Genomic DNA, 19,972 nt, shown 5'->3' on the forward strand with positions numbered 1-19,972 from the left:
GTTCCAGTTCATGAATGATGATTGCAACTGGTTACTCTTAACATCCCAACAAAACTCGTTGGAAAACAAATGATTACAAGCCCCCTAGAAAGAACATACATGAATGCAGCTGCTCAACTACAGGTAAACTGCTCCAGAGAGCTGGCGTTAAACAAGGAAGGCCTAATATTTGATGGAGGTCAGGAGAGAACAACAGAGGGAAGGCAAATAGCAGGGGGACTGAGGGTATCCAAGGTGCTACACAGTGCCATACCAGGAGAGACACTCCTTCAGACACTTAGATGGGAGCTATTGTGGTGTAATGGTTAACAGTGTTGGACTGGAATCTGAGAGAACCAGGTTTGATTCCCCGCACTGCCATGGAAGCTTGCTGGGTTACCTTGGGATAGTAATTCACCTACTTCACAGGGTTGTTGTAGTGAGGATAAAATGGAGAGGAGAATGATAGCATAAGTCTCTTTGGTCCCCATTGGGGACAAAGACAAGTATAAATGAAGTAGGAAAGTAAGCAGATTTCAAATTGCACAGAGCAAGGAACTCTTGCCTCCCACAGGAAAATAATTAAGGGCTTAAACAAGCACTGCTTGAGTTTCTATATAACGTCTTTTCTATGGAACTTTGGAGGAAAAGAAGCTTTAAAACTTGGCAGGAAGACACTGCAACGGGCTGTGCCTTTATACAGCTTACGTACCCTGACAGAAACTCGAGATTTAAGGTCGGTCCCACTACTGGCAATGCAAAGATCAGCTGCCGGGAGGACAGATCGGAACCCAGAACCACTTCCCCCTCCCCTTGGCATCCTGACTGTGGCTACTCAGTGTCATCTGTTTCAAGCAACAAAGGGAGGGAGAGCCCAGGGCTGTTTTTGTTATTTGCATTTTCTAGTGATTTTTAAAATGTTATTTTATTAAAATAGTTATACTCCACTTCCCCAAAGCTCAAGATGACTGTTTTTTAAATGCAAAATAAAACAAAGACCTACATAACCCCTACTCCCCCAAATGCCTACAGCAGCCTACACCCCATTAAAAGCCCCAGAAAAAACACCAGCTTTGCAGCACCTAAGTAGTCTAAACACTGAGGCATCAGGTAGCCTTGCCCTTCCCATGCCTCATGTGTGGTACTATGGCTGCTGGCCTACCTTGCAAGGCAGCTGTTAGCCTTTTGCCTCCATGTATTGCAGCCTACTTTTCCAGTGATAAATTCAAGCATAAACTCTAGGAGACCTGCCAATCCAAATCTCACAAGGCTTTAGTATCATATTGATGCATGCTGCTGGGTTTAATTTCCCCACTGTCTATGAAAATTTATGATTTTGTTAATTTATGATTCTCAAAATTTGCAATTGAAATATTTGAATGTGACCAGGGGAGCTTTGGCTCTGGAAAGTGTATACCTTGAAAATCTTGTTGGTCTTTAAAGTACTACCAAACTCAAATCTTACTGTTGAAAAGAGACTAAGATGAATAGTAGTGTTTGTCTGTAGCAGGAGAAAAGAGCAAGAGCCATATTTTGTTAGTCTTAGAGGTACTGCTTTCCCTGACCTGGATAGCCCAGGTGAGCCTGCTCTTGTCAAATCTCAGAAACTAAGCTGGAGTGGCTTTGATTAGTAATTGGATAGGAGACCTCCAACGAAGACCAGGGTTGCAGAGGGAGATCGATGGTGAACCATCTCTGTTCATCTCTCACCTTGATAACCCCAGCAGAGGTCGCCATAAGTCAACTATGACTTGACGGCACTCTGCATACACATATAGGTGCTACTTGATTCTTGTTCTTTTCTACTGTTGAAAAGAGAACAGCTTCGTCTTGGAAGTGCCACCGAACTACTATTTAAATCTCAGTTTAAAAACCTAATATTTCATAGCTCCGTCTTGCTTTGATTTGGAGGCTGGCAAAGCAGGATCCAACGGTCCCTGACCAAACGTGGTACGGGGGTGGGGGATGCAGGAAGCAGGCAAACTGCAGAAGTAGCCCCTCTGTGTCTCTCTCTGTGTGTCTTTCTCAGTCTCTGCCTATCTCTCTTTCTTTCTCTGTCTATACAGCCAAACTACAAGTGACAAAAGGCACAGATTGGACACTTGTCAGCTTCCCTCAAGTTTTGATGGGAAATGTAGGCAGCTTGGCGGAATGTTGGACAAGTGACAGTTGAAAAGTCCATTGGACAGCAGTCAGAGAGTCAAGCTGCAAGACCAGGACGCCTACATTTCCCATCAAACCTTGAGGGAAGCTGACAAGTGTCCAACTTGTGTCATTCATCACTTGTAGCTTGGCTCGGTTTGTGGCTCTCTGCCACTCTCTCTGTGAGTCTGTCTGACTCTCTGTCTCTGGCAGTGTGTGTCTCCCTCTCTGTCTTTGTGTGTGTGTGTGTTTTTGTCTTCTGTCTCTGTCTCTCTCGGGTACCCCAGGCGGATTACAAATATAATCTATACACACTTTCAGTCAATCACTGAAAGGATGAGATGATTCCAGTCCAAGGTGGGACGGGGCTTCTGTGGTGGAGCCCCTCCGAAGGCGAGGCGCCGGCTTGGCCGCCCGCAGCGCCCCACTCCCTGGTCCCACTCGGGAGAAAGGAAGCCACCCATGCACCGGCCCCGCTTGGCTTCTCCTTGGCTAGCTCGCCCTCTGCAGCCAGAGAGCTGTAAGAGCCTACAGCCTTAGAGTTTGTTAGAGGTGGTGCGCATGCTTATCACGTGACACAGGTCTGGCACTGGGTGGCTTCTGCCCAAACCCGATGATCTAATAACCAAGCGCCATTAGGAGCACGGATCAGGCTCGCGGCGCCCGCCCAGCCGTTTCCTGCTTTATGATTGGCTGAGCCGCAAAGGCCGGCAGAGTGGAAGCGACTGGAGGGTTCGGAGCAGGCGGTCTTGTCTCGATCCCGCTTTTCCCTTCCCTGATCGGTAAAGGAATGGAGGGTCCCTGCGAGCATGCCAAGCCTCCTTCAGCAGGATCCCTGTTCTGTCGCCCTTTCTTGCTACAGAACTGAGATCTCTGTCTCCCATGCAATGGATTTGGGGTTCTTCCTTTCCTTTCCTCATTGTATAGAGGCGCCGTGAGAATTACTTTCTTGCTTGTTTTCTCCCTTTGTGTACAACTGGGTTTTCCCTCCTGCCAGGATAGTTTTAGGTGGGTAGCCGTGTTGGTCTGCAGTAGAAAAGCAGGATTTGAGTCCAGTGGCACCTTAAGAGACCAGGGGTGATCTTTCCTTACTTCCCTGAATTTTTGATTTTAGCAGCCCCTCGTTTTGTTGCAGGCATTAGATCCCTGCCTGTTGTAAGTCCCATCTCTATTGCTGCACTGGCTGTAGCTGAAACTGTCATTATTGCATTTGATCTAGACACCTCGGGTAAGATCCCTAAAGTTTCTTCTTAATATGCGTATAGGGTAAGGCTGAAAGAGTATGTTTGTGTGTGACAGCTGCTGGTCTCCGACTCCACTGCTGCCACCATGTCGGAGCGGGAGGAACGTCGCTTTGTGGAGATCCCGCGGGAATCCGTTCGGTTGATGGCAGAGAGCGCTGGTGTGGAGTTGACAGATGAGGTGGCTGCCCTGTTGGCTGAGGACGTCTGTTATCGCCTGCGAGAAGCAACTCAGGTGAGGGAAATCTTGGGAGGTTATATACATGAGAAGAAGTTCCCCCTACCTCTCCAGATCTCTGCTGCAGTTAACCAGCTTCTCAGCACGGGGTCTCCAACAGCACACCTCTTGCCTTTTATTCCCAGGACTTCTAGCCCTCATTCTGGGGATGTTTGTCTTTTAGGCTTAAAATACAAAATTAAACTATCGAAGGCACAAAATGCCTTTCATTTTTTAAAATGCATGACCAAAAGCAAGCAGTAACATAAAATAGTTTTCTCGGCTTTTGAGAAGTTTTGTTTATTAAAATATTTACACCCTACCTTTCCACATGGTTCAATGCCATTTACACTAATAATTTTAAAATATTTCCAGTTAAAAGCCAAAGTAAAAAACAACCCCCCCCCACTGAACCCTTCCTCCCTTCCCCCTTAAAGGATGCCTGCCATATAAACAATGTTTGCTCATAAAAATACAGTTCTTAGCGCTTGTGCCTCGCTTTTAGCATGTTCTGTGAGCCTTAGATTCCCTCTCAGCCCCACTCACCTAATGGGGTGATTGTTGTGGGGATAATCATAACATACTTTGTAAACCGCTCTGAATGGGTGTTAAGTTGTCCTGAAGGGCAGTATATAAACTGAATGTTGTTGTTATAACAACTGGTGTTTTGTCTCCAAGAGCATAATTTATGAAATATTGCCACTGTCCAAGGTGAACTTCTGGAGTGACAGAAGGTGCACTGACTTGCCTGATCTGATTGACAGAGACAGAGGGAGGAAGAAAGACGAGTGTTTTGGGTTACATAGTTTAAAAACCACCAGGAGCCATGGTGCCTGGAAGATATGAGGAATGCTGAACTATTGGCATTCCTTGTGGCAAGAGGTAGAATGCCACATCCTGGAGAGGGCAAGAGATACAGGCCTGTGGTTAGGGGGAGCCACAGAGATACTCCTCTTGTCACAGGTTGGCTGCTGTGAAGTACAGAGGATGCAGTAGTAGAGTCTCTGGTTTGCATGTAGAAAATTGTAGGCTCAGTTGCTTACATCTGTTGTTGAAAAGGATCCACGATAAGGAATCTTGGGTAGGATCTAGGAAAGACCCGGCTGGAGACTTCAGTTGCAAATCAGCATAAGGCAGTCAAGGCTGGGCCAGGGGGAGCAATAGTTGATTCACCCTAAGGCAGCTTCATATGATCATGGTGGCTCAGTGGTAGGGCACTTCCATTGTATGCAGAAGGTAAGAGGTTCGGTTCCTGCTAACTCCAGTTCTAAGGATCTCAGCTAGCAGGTCCTCCAAACCTGTGAATGCTTGATACTTTGGAGAGCCTTTTTAAAATATAGATGTTACAGGACTAGAAGTGCCCATAGCGTGACCTGGTTATAAGGCAGCCTTGCATACTCTACGTGAGACAGCCTATGAAGACAAAGGGAGCTTTGACTCTCAGAAGCTCATATGCTGGAAATTTAGTTGGTCTTTAAGGTGCTACTGGGCTTGAACCTTGCTCTTCCACTGCAGACCAGCACAGCGACCCACCGGAAGCCTGTGAAAGCAATTTGTTCAGAATGCAATGGCAAGACAAGGGCAGAGAAAGGAGCACATCTCTGCTGTACTTCAAGAGCTTTGCTTTCTATCATTTTGTTTCCATTGACTGCTTAGACTCTTGGTTCTTGCTTTTAAAGATTAGGGGCTTGGGTATTTGAAGGATCACCTATTTCTCATCCAGACCTCCCTGACTGCTTAAGATTAGAGGCCCTATTCCATGAGCCTCCTTCCACCTTTGGAGATCATACGGGTGTATTCCAGAAAAAAGGTCTTCTCTACTGTGGTACCTTCTTTCTGGAATTTGCACAGTTGTCGGTATTGCTGAGTTTTTAAGTGCCAGGTGAAAACATTGTTATTGATTTTGTTTTTTGTTGTCCATTTGCTGATTTTCACTACTGATTTTTATGGTTTTTGTGGTGTCTCATTTAGGTTTAATTTGTGTGTGTGTGTTTTTAAAAAGATTCTCTCTTCTGTTGCCCTTAGAACAGTTCCCAGTTCATGAAACACACCAAACGCCGGAAGCTGACCGTGGAGGACTTCAACCGAGCTCTTCGCTGGAGCAATGTGGAGGTGGGGCTTTGCTGGCCTAGAATTTTTATTGAGAACTTTCAGTGTTAATGTTCTTATACATTTTATTTTGTAAGGCTCCTCAGTCTTGGCGAGGTGGCATAACTATTTTCTAAATGAAGTAAATGTATGTATTTACTTTGTTTATAATCTGCCTTCCTCACTGAGACAGAAGATGGATTACGACTAAAAAACAATGCAGTAAGAAAAGTATAGTACCTACAGTCAACATTTTGTAAACCCAATGAAAGAGAGAACATTGACTAATAGCAGAGTCGAGTACAGACAGTCAAACAGGAGAATGTGAAGTAGCAAAGAACCTCAAAGGATTCCTCTTCAAGCATCTTCCAGCTTTGTCCCAGCGAAGACACCTCATGATGATACAGAGTCGTGTCTGGCAGGCTTCAAAGCTCTGGTTTGATTTTCCCAGAAAAGATGGACAGGAAATGAAGTGGAGAGGTTCATCCCGACAGCCAATGCATGGAAAGGTTGCAATACACAGAGATGCTCTTGTGCATTTCCAAGGTCTGTCTGCCTCCACGTAGATGCCTTGGGTGATCCGTATTTCCCGTGAAATTAAGGGGAGGAGAAGGAGCCCCTTTCTGGATATAAAATTGCCTTCACTCCCAGAGCTTTGTTCAGAATAAATTCAGAGCAAGGAACAAAAGAATCGTGGTATAGTGGGAAAATGTGTGACATTCAAAGACACTACTGCTCTGGAAAGCACCTGATATAGAGATTTATATTTATTTATTTATTTATTTATTTATTTATTTATTTATATTTCAATTTATCCGCCCATCCCCAGGGGCTCTGGGTGGTGAACAGTTAAAATCAATAAAAACAACTAAAATCAATATACAAACAATAAAACAAATTAACAAAGTGCAGTGGTGGGGAGAACCCTCCCCCACCCCAAAGGTGGGAGGCCGACATGGCACCACCCCCTTCAATCACCGAATGCCTGGCGGAACAGCTCTGTCTTACAGGCCCGGCGGAACGATAATATGTCCCGCTGGGCCCGGGTTTCCATTGACAGAGCGTTCCACCAGGCTGGGGCCAGGACTGAAAAGGCCCTGGCCCTGGTTGAAGCGAGGCGGGCTTCCTTAGAGCTGGGGACCACAAGTAAATATTTATTTGCTGATCGAAGCGATCTCCGGGGAACGTACAGGGAGAGGCGGTCCCGAAGATATGCCGGTCCCAACCTGCTCAGGGCTTTAAAGGTAAGAACCAACACTTTGAACCTGATTCGGAATTCAACCAGAAGCCAGTGCAGGTGGCGCAGGACAGGTGTGATGTGTGACTGGTAAGGTATACCAGTCAGGACCCGTGTTGCTGCATTCTGGGGCAGTTGTAGTTTCCGGATCAGGCCTAGGGGTAGCCCAGCGTAGAGTGAGTTACAGAATATCCTGAAGGCGCATCAGTGAAACACGTAGTGGCAGTGTATTGGAATAAAACTACTTTTTCCACTGTACCACTGTGGGGTTTTATGTTCCTTGTTCCGTACTTGATGCGGTCCATTTCTCCAGCAGAATAAATTTGGGCATGAGAAGGCCGTCTTGTGTAGAGTTACTTCACTCTGAGCCCATCAGAAATCCCTGGGTTTAGAGTGGAGGAACGTTGCATAGAATAGCACTATGTCAGTGAGTTCCTGGAGCCTTGGAGCCAGTTTGGTGTAGTGGTTAGGAGCGTGGGACTGTAATCTGGAGAGCCGGGTTTGATTCCCCGCTCCTCCACTTGAAGCCAGCTGGGTGACCTTGGGCTAGTCACAGCTCTCTCAGCCCCACCCACCTCACAGGGTGTTTTGTTGTGGGGATAATAATAACATTGTAAACCGCTCTGAGTGGGCATTAAGTTGTCCTGAAGGGCGGTATATAAATCGAATGTTATTATTATTATTAACATATCATAAAGGAATGGTTTTGTTGCTGAGGTAAATAACTCTTTGGGTCTTCTAGTGATAGCAGCAGGGGGGGGGGGAAATCAGCTGGTGGGGTTTGTGGGGGGTAGGGTGGGAAGAGGAACAGACCTGATAAGGGAAAAGCTCTTTGTTTTTATTTATTTACTTCATCTGTACCCCCCTTTTCCTCTCAATTGGGACCCCAAGTGGCTTTCAACAATCTGTTCTCCATTTTATCCTCATAACAACCCTGTGAGGTAGTTTAGTCTGAGTGTGTGTGACTGGACACACACAGTTGTGGACACGCACAGTTGGTTCTCTGAAGTATGCACACATCACAGCAGGCAACATCTTAGAAGAGGCATTCCCTGCCACGTGAGAGACATGAGGAAATGTCTCTTCTGAGACAATACATTTTGTTCCAAAAGGAAATCTGAGGCCTGTTTAAATTTGAACCCTTTTTCATTGGTCGGAAGTTTTAAAAATTGATTAACCAATGTGTTATGTCTTTCAGCCTGAATTGAAGCCAGTGAATAAGTCAAAAAGCAGATAATAAACTACCTTTAAAAAAACAAATTAGCAGACCCATTAGGATGCAAGGAGCCTGAAACTTGGTAAGGGCAGCTGTCTTGAGGGGCTGACGGTGTCCTGTCGTTTGCAGGCGGTGTGTGGCTATGGCTCCCAGGAGCCCCTCCCTTTCCGTGCCATTAAGGAAGGAGAACTTTATTTCCAGGAGGATCGTGAGGTCAACTTGGTGGAGCTGGCTCTGGCAACCAACATCCCCAAGGGCTGTGCAGAGACAGCCGTGAGAGGTACGTCTCTTGCAGAATGCGGCTGAGCTGCACAAGCACGGGGTGTGTTCCGACATACGTTTATTTTAGTGGCAAGCCTGTAGTGCAAGCACACTGGCTGCGTTTTAGCCAGCTTTACTAAAATACAGCTTTAGAAATCTTTTCCTTTACATTTAACTCAAGGGGAACCCGTTCTGCTCATATGCAATAAAAGCTGATGTGCACAGCTCTGATTGGCTAGGGACCAGTGATGTCACCAATCCACTTCTGCTGCCAAAGCAATATTTTGAACATTAAAAGAAATACAAAAAAGGTGGGAATGAATATACATTTGATTGAACACATATTCCTACCGATCATTGAAAAAGCCCCTGTCAAATGTACAAGTCGGCTGCGGAGGAGCCCGCTGGAAATAGGATGCTGTTACACGGGCCTTTGGCATTAGCCAGCTATTCTTATGTTTTGAAATTTAAATGAAATACAATATAAAAAGGAAAAAAAAACAGCACCCCCCTTTTCAGCAAATGTTTGTCTTTCATGGAGCATGGAGGCACGGAAAAATTTTCATTAGTTTGGAAAAGAAATTCTTCCCCACTCAAGTGACTCTGTTTTCAGTAGAATAGATCTCTGAAGAAGAAATGGTGAATTCTTGCAGGCTATTGGTGTGATGTTGGGAATCAAACAATGGATGGATTGATCAGCTTGGTTGCTGACTTCTTCTTCCTCTTCTGTTTCTAGTTCACGTCTCTTACCTGGATGGGAAAGGGAACCTGGAACCCCAAGGATCCGGTAAGAGCCTGTGCAAGTCGCGTGTGTTAGTAGTTGCACCTAAGAGTAGCGTCACAAGCAAGGATAGGCCATTTCTAAATCCTTTGAAATGCCTCCTTTTTGTTTCCCTCCTCCGAAACATCTACAAAATGTGCCGCCTTCTTTTTTTCCCTCCAGTTCCTAGTGCCGTCTCGGCATTGACGGATGACTTGCAAAAGTATTACCAGCACATGACCCGGGCTGTGTTGGGGGATGATCCTCAGCTGATGAAGGTGGGTAGTGGAGAGCAGCCAAATGGGGCCCGGCTGATATTTGGGAGGCTGAATTGTGAAACTGCATTGTGAGGCAGGAAGGGAAGTGTTGGCAGGTGTTGATGTTTTCATAGCTGCAAGGAACTCCTGACTGGATCCAGGCAGCTCCTAGGGAGTCTTGATAAAACTTCAGGGTTTTTTGCTACTTGGGGCTGTGAACCGTCGGTAGCGGTTCTTGAGCACCTGACAGACAGCATGATGAGGCTGGGGGCCTGCACTTGTCTTTCTCGTACAGGCCTGTTTCTTGCCTGCCCTTGTCCTTGCCACTGATCGTACTAATCTCACACTATGTAATCCGCCTTGAGTCTCAGTCAGAAAGGCAGAATACAAATGTCATGAATGAATGAATGAATGAATGAATGAATGAATGAATGAATGAATGAATGATACTGGAGTGGGACCACTTTCCAACATACGTGGAAGAATAGCTTTCCCTGTGTGAAACAGAGCAGAGAATTGCGAGGTGCCTGTGGGAGGCTGCCTTTGCCTCCCTGTAGACTCTGTAGCATGGCTGACTAGGCCGGAAGTAAAGACAGCTGCCATGGAAACTATGTGAATGCATGGATGTCTTACTGCTCCCACTTGAGAGCTGTTAAAAGCTCCACCATGGTTGGAGAAGGGTGTGTGTGGAGGAGGGAGGCAGGCATTGGAAAGGCACAAGCTTGCAAGAGCAACAAATCTGGAAAGCAGCCCACTTGTCTGAGGTGATACTTGAGAGGCAGTGTACAGTAGTGTAGCGCCCAGAGTATCAGGCTAGAATTTTGGTAGCCCTGAGGGAAGCTTGCGGGGTGACCTTGGGCCAGTTGCACTCTCAACCAACCTCTAACCTACCCTACCTCACATGAGGTGAGGCAGTTGACAGTTTTGTGAGGTGATTAACAACTTTCAATGTTTTATGTCTTTATTGTATTTTATTTCGTCGGCTGCCTTGGGCAGGTTCCCTGAAGAAATTATTTTCTAAATAAATAAATAAAATGGGGAAGGGAGAACATTTATGTTCTCTTGAGCCCCTTGGAGGAAAGGCTGGATAAAAGAGAACTAGATAGACTGAGAGGAGGAAACTGATAGAGAAGAGGGAGGCTTGTGGCATTGAGCCAGGATTATGCCCTTCTGAGGCAACGGGAGGCAGGTTGAGGCTCTTAAGGTGCAATCTTAAGCAGAGTAACACCCTTCTCGGTCCACTGAAGTTAATAGCCTGAGAAGAGTGAAGTTAATTGGCCGAGAAGAGTATAACTCTGACATGATTAGCATACCATAGTGGCCTTCCCGACCTTATGAAGGGAGGGGAAACAGACTTCTGTGCCAAAAATCTGGAAGTGGGCGAAGCTGAAGGAAGAATTTATCCAGAAGAATGGGATGGGGGAATGCTTTTTCCTGCCACGTCTGACCCTCGGGCTCCTTCCCACACAGGTCGCCCTTCAGGACTTGCAGACCAACTCGAAAATCGCGGCCCTTCTGCCTTACTTTGTCTACGTTGTGAGTGGGGTGAGTCGGAAGTGTCCAGGCCTGTCTCTTGCACTCTCTCCTTTCCAAGGGACTCCCTTCCTCCTTGGCATTTAAAGGCGCCCAGCCACACTATTGGTTTTCATAGTAGCATGTTACAGTGAATGCATACACATCCTCTGTGTGTGTGCGTGTGTGCATATATATGCATGCGTGTTTGTAAGAAAGAGCCAACACGCGTTCTGTTTACAAATGAAACCGTGGACTAGTACCTGGATCAATGCGGAGTTTAAATGCTCCTCTATTCCATTCCATTACTTGCTGAGGTCAATTCTGAGACTGGTATTTTAGGACATACACATTTACGGGTTTCCCATCAGTGGAAGACGGCTATTGCAAAGCAAATGTATACAAGTATTACAGAGCAGAGCTTTCAGCATTGTGTATCCACTGACTGGCAGCTGCCCCTCCAGGGTCTTTAACTGGAGATGCTGAAGACTTTCTGCCTGACTGGCATGTGCTGTGCCATTGAGCCACGGAGCCTCCCAAGATTTCAGCATTCACATGAAGCTACCGGGTATCTCACCTGACCACGGGCCCATTTAGCCCAGTATTGTCTGCTCTGATTGGCAGTATTTCTCTCGAGGCTTGTGCAGAGAGAGATCTTTCCCAACTTTTCTCAACTTCGATACCAGGGATTGAACCAGGGTTTTCTTCAAGCCAAACAGGTGCTTTGTTGGCCCTTCTTAAGAAGGTGAAAGAGTCAATATACCACAGTATGGATTGGCAATAGTTCATCTTCTGGCTTCTGATGTCTTGCCCGTGTACTTTCAAACCTATCCCTGTAGTTATAAGGGAGTAGGAGATTGCCTTATAATGAACATTGAGAGCCAGCTTGGTGTAGTGGTTAAAACCAGTGGGACTGTAATCTGGAGACCCGGGTTTGATTCCCCATTTTTCCACTTGAAGCCAGCTGGGTGACCTTGGGTCAGTCACAGCTCTTCCGGAGCTCTCTCAGCCCCACCCACCTCACAGGGTGATTTTTGTGGTGGGGATAATGACATACTTTGTAGACCGCTTTGAGTGGACATTAAGCCGTCCTGAAGGGCAGTATATAAATCAAATGTGATTATGATTATAACATCAGCATTCTCAGGAAGCTTTAATGCAAATGCAACATCCTTTGTGTGTGTGGGACTGTGGAATACTTAACTGCAATGTATTCATAAGAAAGCCATTGTGGTGTAGTGGGTAGAGTATTGGACTATAATGTGGGAGACACAGGTTTGAATTCCCATTCTGCCTGCTGGGTCAACTTGGGGCAACCAGTACATTCAGCCTGACCTACCTCATAGGACTGTTGTGAGGATAAAATGAAGGACAGGAGAATAGAATGGCCTGAGCTGCAGGTGTGGGGGGAGAGGAGGTGGGGAGGTTCCATGGCTCAGTGGGTGTGATGATGCCTGCAGGGATTAGGACCTGAGATGATGAGACTGCATTCCTGCCTGGCTTGGGTCTTGTTTCCGTGCCTTCCTGCAGCACCTTTTCCCTTTCTGGCTCTGCTGGCAGGTCAAATCGGTGAGCCACGACTTGGAGCAGCTGAACCGCCTTCTGCATGTGGCCAAGAGCCTCATCCAGAACCCCTACCTGTGCCTGGGCTCCTACGTCAAGAGCCTCATAGCCAGCGTCATGTACTGCGTCCTGGAGCCCCTGGCGGCCTCTATCAACCCCCTCAATGACCACTGGACCCTCCGCGACTACGCTGCCATGCTTCTCGGCCACATCTTCTGGTATGTGTCTTCCAATCCAGCCCATTGAGACGGGGACAATACACTGATCTCCCTTTGAGGTCATCTGGCATAGCCAAAATCAGGGCTTTGGTGGTTGGCTTGGTGCAGCACCTGATAATATTGCTCACATGGTTGCCGAGAGCAGCCATGAACCACCGGGTTCCTCTGGGGCTCGATTACATCGTCAAGATCCAACCAAAAATCACCTGGAAACAAATCACATGGCTTGCCTTGCTCTGTGGACTCCCTGGGGTGACCTACCCACCCACCCTCAAATTTTCTTCCTTAAATCCTCTCTCATCCAAGAGCCCTTCTGACAAATTAACACAACAAAATACATTGGCCGCAGAGTCAGGGTGGACAATAGACAGTTCTTTGTGCAGTGCATAATAAACTGTTTGAATTTGCCAATCCAAGCTTGCAGCCTTCAAAGGGGGTTATATACTTTTGTGGAAAAGGTCCATCAACACTTCAGCTGTGATGGTGAAATGAAAAGAACCTCCATGTGTAGAGGCAGTGTACCCCTGAATGCCAGTTATGTATGCGAGTGTTGTCAAGTTGCAACCAACTTATAGTGACTCCATCAAGGGGTTTCCATGGCAAGTGAGGAGCAGAGGTGGTTTTCTATTGCCTTCCTCTGCAGAGCAACCCAAACCTTCCTTGGTTGTCTCTCATCCAAGTACTGACCGGGGCCAACCTTGCTTAGCTTCTGAAATCGGATGGAATTGGGCTATACCATGCTGTCTTCCCAGGTCTGACTGATAGCTACCGGGAGACAGAAATAACAGAGTGAAGGCTGTTGTCTTCCGGTCCTGCTTGAGGGCTTCCCAGAGGCATCTTTCTGGACATGGAAGTAGAAAAGATGCCGCATTAGAGGGGCTTCTTTGTCTGCTCCGGAAGTTCTTCTCTTACGCCAGCTCAGTCTTGCACATGAACAGCAAGAATGGACTGGAGAGGGGCTGTGGCTCCATGGCAGAGCATCTGCTTGGCATGCAGAAAGTCCCAGGTTCAATTCCTAGCAACTCTAGTTTAAAAAAAATCAGTGAGTTCTTAAAAGACAGTGTTGAGTGATCATTGGCTGAGATTAGGGTTGCCTTGCCAAATTTCCAGCGTTTCCTCGAGCAACTCACTGTCACTTCTAGGTTTTTCCCAGAAGTGATGTTGTCATACCCTCAATGCTGCAAGGTTTTTAAATTTAATTTGGGGGGGGGGGCGGGATTCTCCACCTCCATCGGGAGCTTGACAGCCCTAGCTGGTATACAAGGTTTTCACCAAGACTTGGAATAAATAGATTAGTGGCTGAAGAGGGAACAAGAAGACTGCTACATGTACTGAGAGATCATTGAAAAAGACTGACCATTATTTCCACAGCACTGTCGTGGTTTACTGGTTAATGTGTTGCTTTAAAATGGTAAAGAGACTTTAGGTTCCCATGTGCCTGTTTCAAGTAATGCCCCCAATGAGTGGAATAACTCTGTAACAGTGCAGTGCATCTGTCCTCTGACTGGTGCATTGGATTGCAAGCCCTTTGGGGCAGAGCCCTCTTTTCTGCAAATTTGTGTCCGCTTTGTACTGAGAGTGCAATATAAATAGGTAAAACCTCCCGTTTCCTCAGGACTCACGGCGACCTAGTCAGCGGCCTGTACCACCAGATCCTGCTGTCCTTGCAGAAGGTGCTGGCAGACCCCGTCCGCCCCCTTTGTTCCCACTATGGGGCCGTGGTGGGGCTGCATGCCTTGGGCTGGAAGGTAAGCAGATGTCCGCCGTTTGCCTGGCCACTTCCCCAGCTTGGCGTATGCCGTTGATCTGTCCTCTGCTTCCCTTCCTCTCCCCCAGGCTGTGGAGCGGGTTCTGTACCCCCATCTCTCCACCTACTGGTCAAACCTGCAGGCCGTGCTGGACGATTACTCGGTGTCCAATGCTCAGGTGAAGGCTGATGGGCACAAAGTCTATGGGGCTATTCTGGTGAGTCTCTGTCTCTTCCTAGGTGGTGTTGTCTCAGTCTCTCTCTGTGTCTGTGTGTCTGTGTGTGTGTGGCTCTACAAAATGGGGTTGCTGCTTTTTGTTGACCGATCGACTAAAATAGGTGTCCTCTGATTAAGGTTAAAGTGCCGTCTTTGACTTATTTTTATAAATACTAATAAAATGGCATGTGGCAGTCACCATTTTAGAAGAGGCATTCCTTCCTTTGTTGTGCAGGAAAAGATGCCTCTTCTGAGACTGTGTGTATTGACCAGAGTTTTTCCCACTCTATCCTGCCTTTCTGCTTAAAAAGCACTTTGGTTTGAGTAGGCACCCCAGCGGGCACCATCCGTATCTAAGAAGAAATTGTGTTTCTGTTTCTTTAGAGTTGTTGCTCTCTTTGTATGGATATTTAAGCCTCTTGTGTGATTAATTGACTGCCAGTACAGTCCAAAGCAGAGTTATAGCCCCTTGCAGCTCTGCACTGTCTCCCCGTAATCATGTGACCACCTGACTGAAAAGAGGTTGTGTAGTGGTTAAGAGCGCAGGACTCAATCTGGAGAGCTGGGTTTGATTCCCCACTCTTCCACTTGAAGCCAGCTGGGTGACCTTGGGCTAGACACAGCTCTCTGGAGCTCTCTCAGCCCCTCCCACCTCATAGGGTGTTTTGTTGTGGGGATAATAATGACATACTTTGTAAACCACTCTGAGTGGGCATTAAGTTATCCTGAAGGGCAGTATATAAATCGAACGTTATTATTATTATCCATTTGTGACTAGGACTCCGAATTCATAATACTAGCCACTGTCCTTAGCCACTTGTCTACGGGAAGAAAACTAAATTAATGAGTATCCCTGTTCTCTATCCCATGTGGATTGTTATCCCCATTAACCATTGACTCCATATATAATGAAATCAAAAATTTACAGCAGCAATACGCATGGATTGTACAGAGAGCCACTTGGATATGTTGCTTTTAAAATTTCTTGCCATCAAAAAAATTTGACTAACATGCTTGCTTGTTCTTATTTAATTGATTTGTGACAATATTGCTAAGTCCCTTTTTAAAAGAAATCCTGAAAGCAATTAACCCACCTGCATAACATCATTTGTAACCCATTAATGGCCTGATTAAAACCTCATACAGTTCACTGTGTATTTTTTTTAACTTTATTCTGTCTTTCTCATTGAGACTCAAGGCAAGTTACACAGTGTAAGTCAGTACAATCAACAGGTGGGACAGTGCAATTGAATTTGGATTGTAGAAATCTGAAAAAGAGCTGAAACAAAGCATAAGCATTAACATGACGTAGTAGGATCATACTTACAACCAGGGCTCATTTCGAGGGGGTATGCGCAGAAACGCAGTTCTGGCAGTTCCCCAAAGAGGTCACATGTCAGGTGGCCCCACCCACCCAACTCTCGGCCATTTTGGGCCCGTTTCAGCCTGGATTGGGGCCGAAATGGCCCAGATCGAGCCTCTGACGGGTGGTGGATCACTCTCCCACTCAGCAGCCTGACCATTTTGGGGCCCTTTTCGGTCATTTTCAGCCCCCTTTTGCCATTTTGGGCCCAATTTCGGCCCTGAATGGCCAGGATTGGGTCCAAAACAGCCAGGATAGGTGATGTCAGGGAGTGTAGCATATGCAAATCAGTTATGCTAATGACACACTTCCCGTGATGGCAAGGGGCATGGCATATGCTGATGAGTTATGCTAATGAGTTCCTTCAGCTCTTTTTCTACGAAATGACCCCTGCTTACAGCAACAGACAGTATGTACTATACACAGTAATACAGTCCACAGTCTCTGTCCCTTTACCCAAATGTCTTTCTGAACTGTTTCATTACAATACAGCCCTATTAGATAAAGGTAAAGCTAAGTCCCCCGTGCAAGCACCGAGTCATTACTGACCCATGGGGGTGGAGGGGGGGGTGGGACGTTGCATCACATTTTCTTGGCAGACTTTTTACGGGGTGGTTTGCCATTGCCTTCCCCAGTCATCTACACTTTACCCCCAGGAAACTGGGTACTCATTTTACCAAGCTTGGAAGGCTGAGTCAACCTTGAGCCGGCTACCCAAACCTGGCTTCTGCCAGGATCGAACTCAGGTCATGAGCAGCCCTGTTACCTGGGTAAAAAAGCCCTACTGAATAATTCAGTTTTGCATAGTTTGCTGGGAAGAGTGGTAGGCAGTAGGAAAAGAGGAAGACCTAACACAAGACGGCTGGACTCAATCAGGGAAGCCACGCCCTCCAGTTTAAAAGATCTGATCAAGTCTGCTAATGATAGGACGTTTTGGAGGTCTTGCAGTCATAAGGTCACCATAAGTCAGCAGTGACTTGATGGCACATAACCCACAAATACTTTGCAGAAAGCTGGGAGACTGGGAGCTTTCCTGACTCCAGGCTGGCCTTTCCATAAAGTGGGGGCAACAACCATGTGCACGGGCAGCTGCTGATGACTTACTCCCTGGAAAAATGCTGACTTTCCACGGGCCCATCAATCTTCTGCTTGCAATTCTGCTGCCCCCCAACAAATCTCCTGTTTAATTGGATCTGTTTTTCCTCTCCAGGTGGCTGTGGAGCGCCTGTTGAAGATGAAGGCACAGTGTGCTTCCGCACCAACCCAGGCAGAGGGTGCAGGGGGAGAGGGGCGTGCACGGGAGGGCTATCCCTGGCTCAGCCCCCTCCAGGACCCCCAAGTGGAGTTTGGCTTTGGCATTGCCAGCCACCTGCTACAACTGGGCAGCGGAGGCCCCCAGGCGGGCATGGGCATCTCTGCCAATCCACCTGCCGTCTCTCTGAACGAGATTTACCAGGAATTGTACTATTTCTTTGGGGACAGCTTGGCCACCCGCTTTGGCACAGGCTCCGGGTTGTGTCCCACAGAACCGGTGCCCGCCAGTACACCCAAGGTGGCAGACAGCAAGAAAGAACAGCCTGCCTTTGGGACTGGGGATGCAGTGCGAAAGATGCCCCAGCTGACCGCTAATGCCACGGTCAGCCCACGGGAAGAGGAGAGCCCTCGCGGAGACTTTTCAACCAGCCGGCCAGCCTTGCACCGTTCGGCCAGCCTGGCCCGGTCCCGCAGTGCCTCCCGCCAGCAGGGGCACCGGCCTGGTATCCGGGACGTCTTTCAGAAGTGCCGCTTCTCCCCACAAGGGGGCCCCCGTTTCAGCTTTGTGATTGCTGGGTGCCAGGTGGTGCGCCGGTGCCAGGGCCGCCTCTTCCAGACCTGTTTCCTGCAGCACCACGGCCCCAGCCCCGTCTCCCGCTATGCCCAGAAGCTGCCCATGATTGGCAGGACCAGTAAGCCCGTGAAGAAGTGGGCCCACTCGGATTATTCACTGTACCTGCCTCTTTGAGAAATATCCTGTGCGTGCACACATCTGAACCAAGAGACTGTTGCGGGCTCTGAATTCGTCTCCGTCATATAGTGCTGTGCCATGATAAACAAAAGGGCAGAGCTGCATTATTAAGATTGTTCCAGGATTGAGGACTCACATTGGCATCGTCTTCCAAGGAAGCTGGGCATGCATGTTTTTTATCCAAGCTCCCTCACACCTGCCAGGTGGAATTCTTTGCTGTTGGCCTCCAGACCAAAAAAAACCCCCTTTACTTTGGCAGGAGAAGGGTGGGTTTGAACATGTGACTTTATACACTGTCAGTTCTTTGCTGCTTTTCTTATTTATTGATTTACTAAACATGCATACCCCCTTTTGATACTCATTTTCCAAGTGTCAGTTACCTGTGGTTCTTAAACCCAACTGTTCTCCTGTCAGCACCATAAAACCTGTTGTGTTACTGACCCCTTTGGACAGACTCATTCTCTGCGAACAGTAGACCCTTCAGGCACTTGTTTGTCAGAACCCACCTTTTTGGAGTGAAGGCACTCTCATGAAAACTGGGGAAGATTGCCACATTATTATTTTTCCCTCCTGCTCGTCCAGACACTGTTTGCCATCAGAGCACAAAGAGCATTTCTGCTGTTATCTGCCTTGTAGACTCTTCCTGAACTGTTTTAAGACTTTGCTCACACACTGTGTTGCGTGTATTCCCCTCTCCCACCCACCGAAAATCCCATCTTTACATGCCCTGGATAAAGCCTGTTTTTAGTTCCTAAAATTATATCCTGCAAAGCCAGGTCTATGCCCGAGATGGATGTTAATTTTGGAAACACTGAATTCCTTAGTAAGCAAACTGAGTAGGTGTTGCGGGAGCAGTAGGAATAGCAACAGATTGGGGGGAGGGAGCAAGTGAGTTGCATATTGCAACAGCGGGCAGGGGCCTTTTGTAAAATTAATTTTTTGTATTGTAGTTCCCCTGGAGTGATTTAATAAAAAAAATATATTCTTTACCCAACTTTAGTTGTTTTTTGCTATCAACTCTGAACCCTTTACATTTCTTCCCCCACCTGACCCCTTGTGTTCTCAGCAGCATCAGGTGAAACTCCTGACATCCCCATCACCACCACCATGCATGCTTTGAGGAGTAGGTTTAAAAGGTAAAGGTAGTCCCCTGTGCAAGCACTGAGTCATTACTGATCCATGGGGGGACATCGCATCATGATGTTTTCTTGGCACTTTTTACGGGGGTTTGCCATTGCCTTCCTCAGTCATCTGTACTTTACCCCCAGGAAACTGGGTACTTATTTTACCGACCTCGGAAGGATGGAAGGCTGAGTCAACCTTGAGCCGGCTACAGGAACCCGGCTTCCGCCAGGATTGAACTCGGGTTGTGAGCAGAGCTTGGGCTGCAGCACTGCAACTTACCACTCTGCGCCACGGGGCTCCACTTTGAGGAGTGGAGAACTAAAATTGGCCTGACCTGCTTCATAATCCGGGCTCTGATGTCACGAGGAGGCAGGAGGGAGAAGATGGGGCAGAAGAGTAGGGCAAAATATTCGGTCTGTGCCATTTAAATAGCGCTTTCAGAATTTGAAATGCTTTGCTTCTGTTTTCACAGTGATCACTGCTATGAAGCTAGATCTAGATGGGTAGCGTGTTTGTCTGTCTTAGCAGTAGAAAAGAGCAAGAGTCCAGTAACGCCTATAAAACTAACAAAATTTGTGGTAGGGTACCACAAATTTTGTTAGTTTTATAGGTGCTACTGGAAAATATTCCAAGCTTATTCAATATATATATATATATATTTATAGATCATCCTTCTGCCAAGGTTAGCAGGGCCTTCTACAAGGTTCTCCCTCCCTCCAGTGTATTGTCACAACATGTGAGGCAGACCCGCTTCATATTTTAACAATGTTTCAACAACTTAGCAAAGCAGCTGTTAAAACACGACACGTGGAAAGAGCGATTAA

General features: G+C 47.1%; 1 protein-coding gene across 1 annotated transcript; it reads left to right on the forward strand.

The window, feature by feature from the left end:
- The first annotated feature begins 2,841 nt into the window (after positions 1–2,841).
- Positions 2,842–18,967, forward strand: TAF6L (TATA-box binding protein associated factor 6 like). Its single transcript, XM_054981640.1, has 11 exons — positions 2,842–2,903; positions 3,421–3,597; positions 5,605–5,691; positions 8,250–8,400; positions 9,118–9,168; positions 9,325–9,419; positions 10,869–10,943; positions 12,471–12,691; positions 14,307–14,439; positions 14,528–14,656; positions 17,229–18,967. The coding sequence occupies exons 2-11, from the start codon at positions 3,451–3,453 to the stop codon at positions 18,018–18,020; spliced, it is 1,881 nt and encodes a 626-aa protein (XP_054837615.1). The 5' UTR covers positions 2,842–2,903; positions 3,421–3,450; the 3' UTR covers positions 18,021–18,967.
- The last annotated feature ends 1,005 nt before the right edge of the window (positions 18,968–19,972 follow it).

Source organism: Eublepharis macularius, chromosome 1 (assembly GCF_028583425.1).
Source record: "Eublepharis macularius isolate TG4126 chromosome 1, MPM_Emac_v1.0, whole genome shotgun sequence".
In the NCBI taxonomy this organism is placed as follows: domain Eukaryota; kingdom Metazoa; phylum Chordata; class Lepidosauria; order Squamata; family Eublepharidae; genus Eublepharis; species Eublepharis macularius.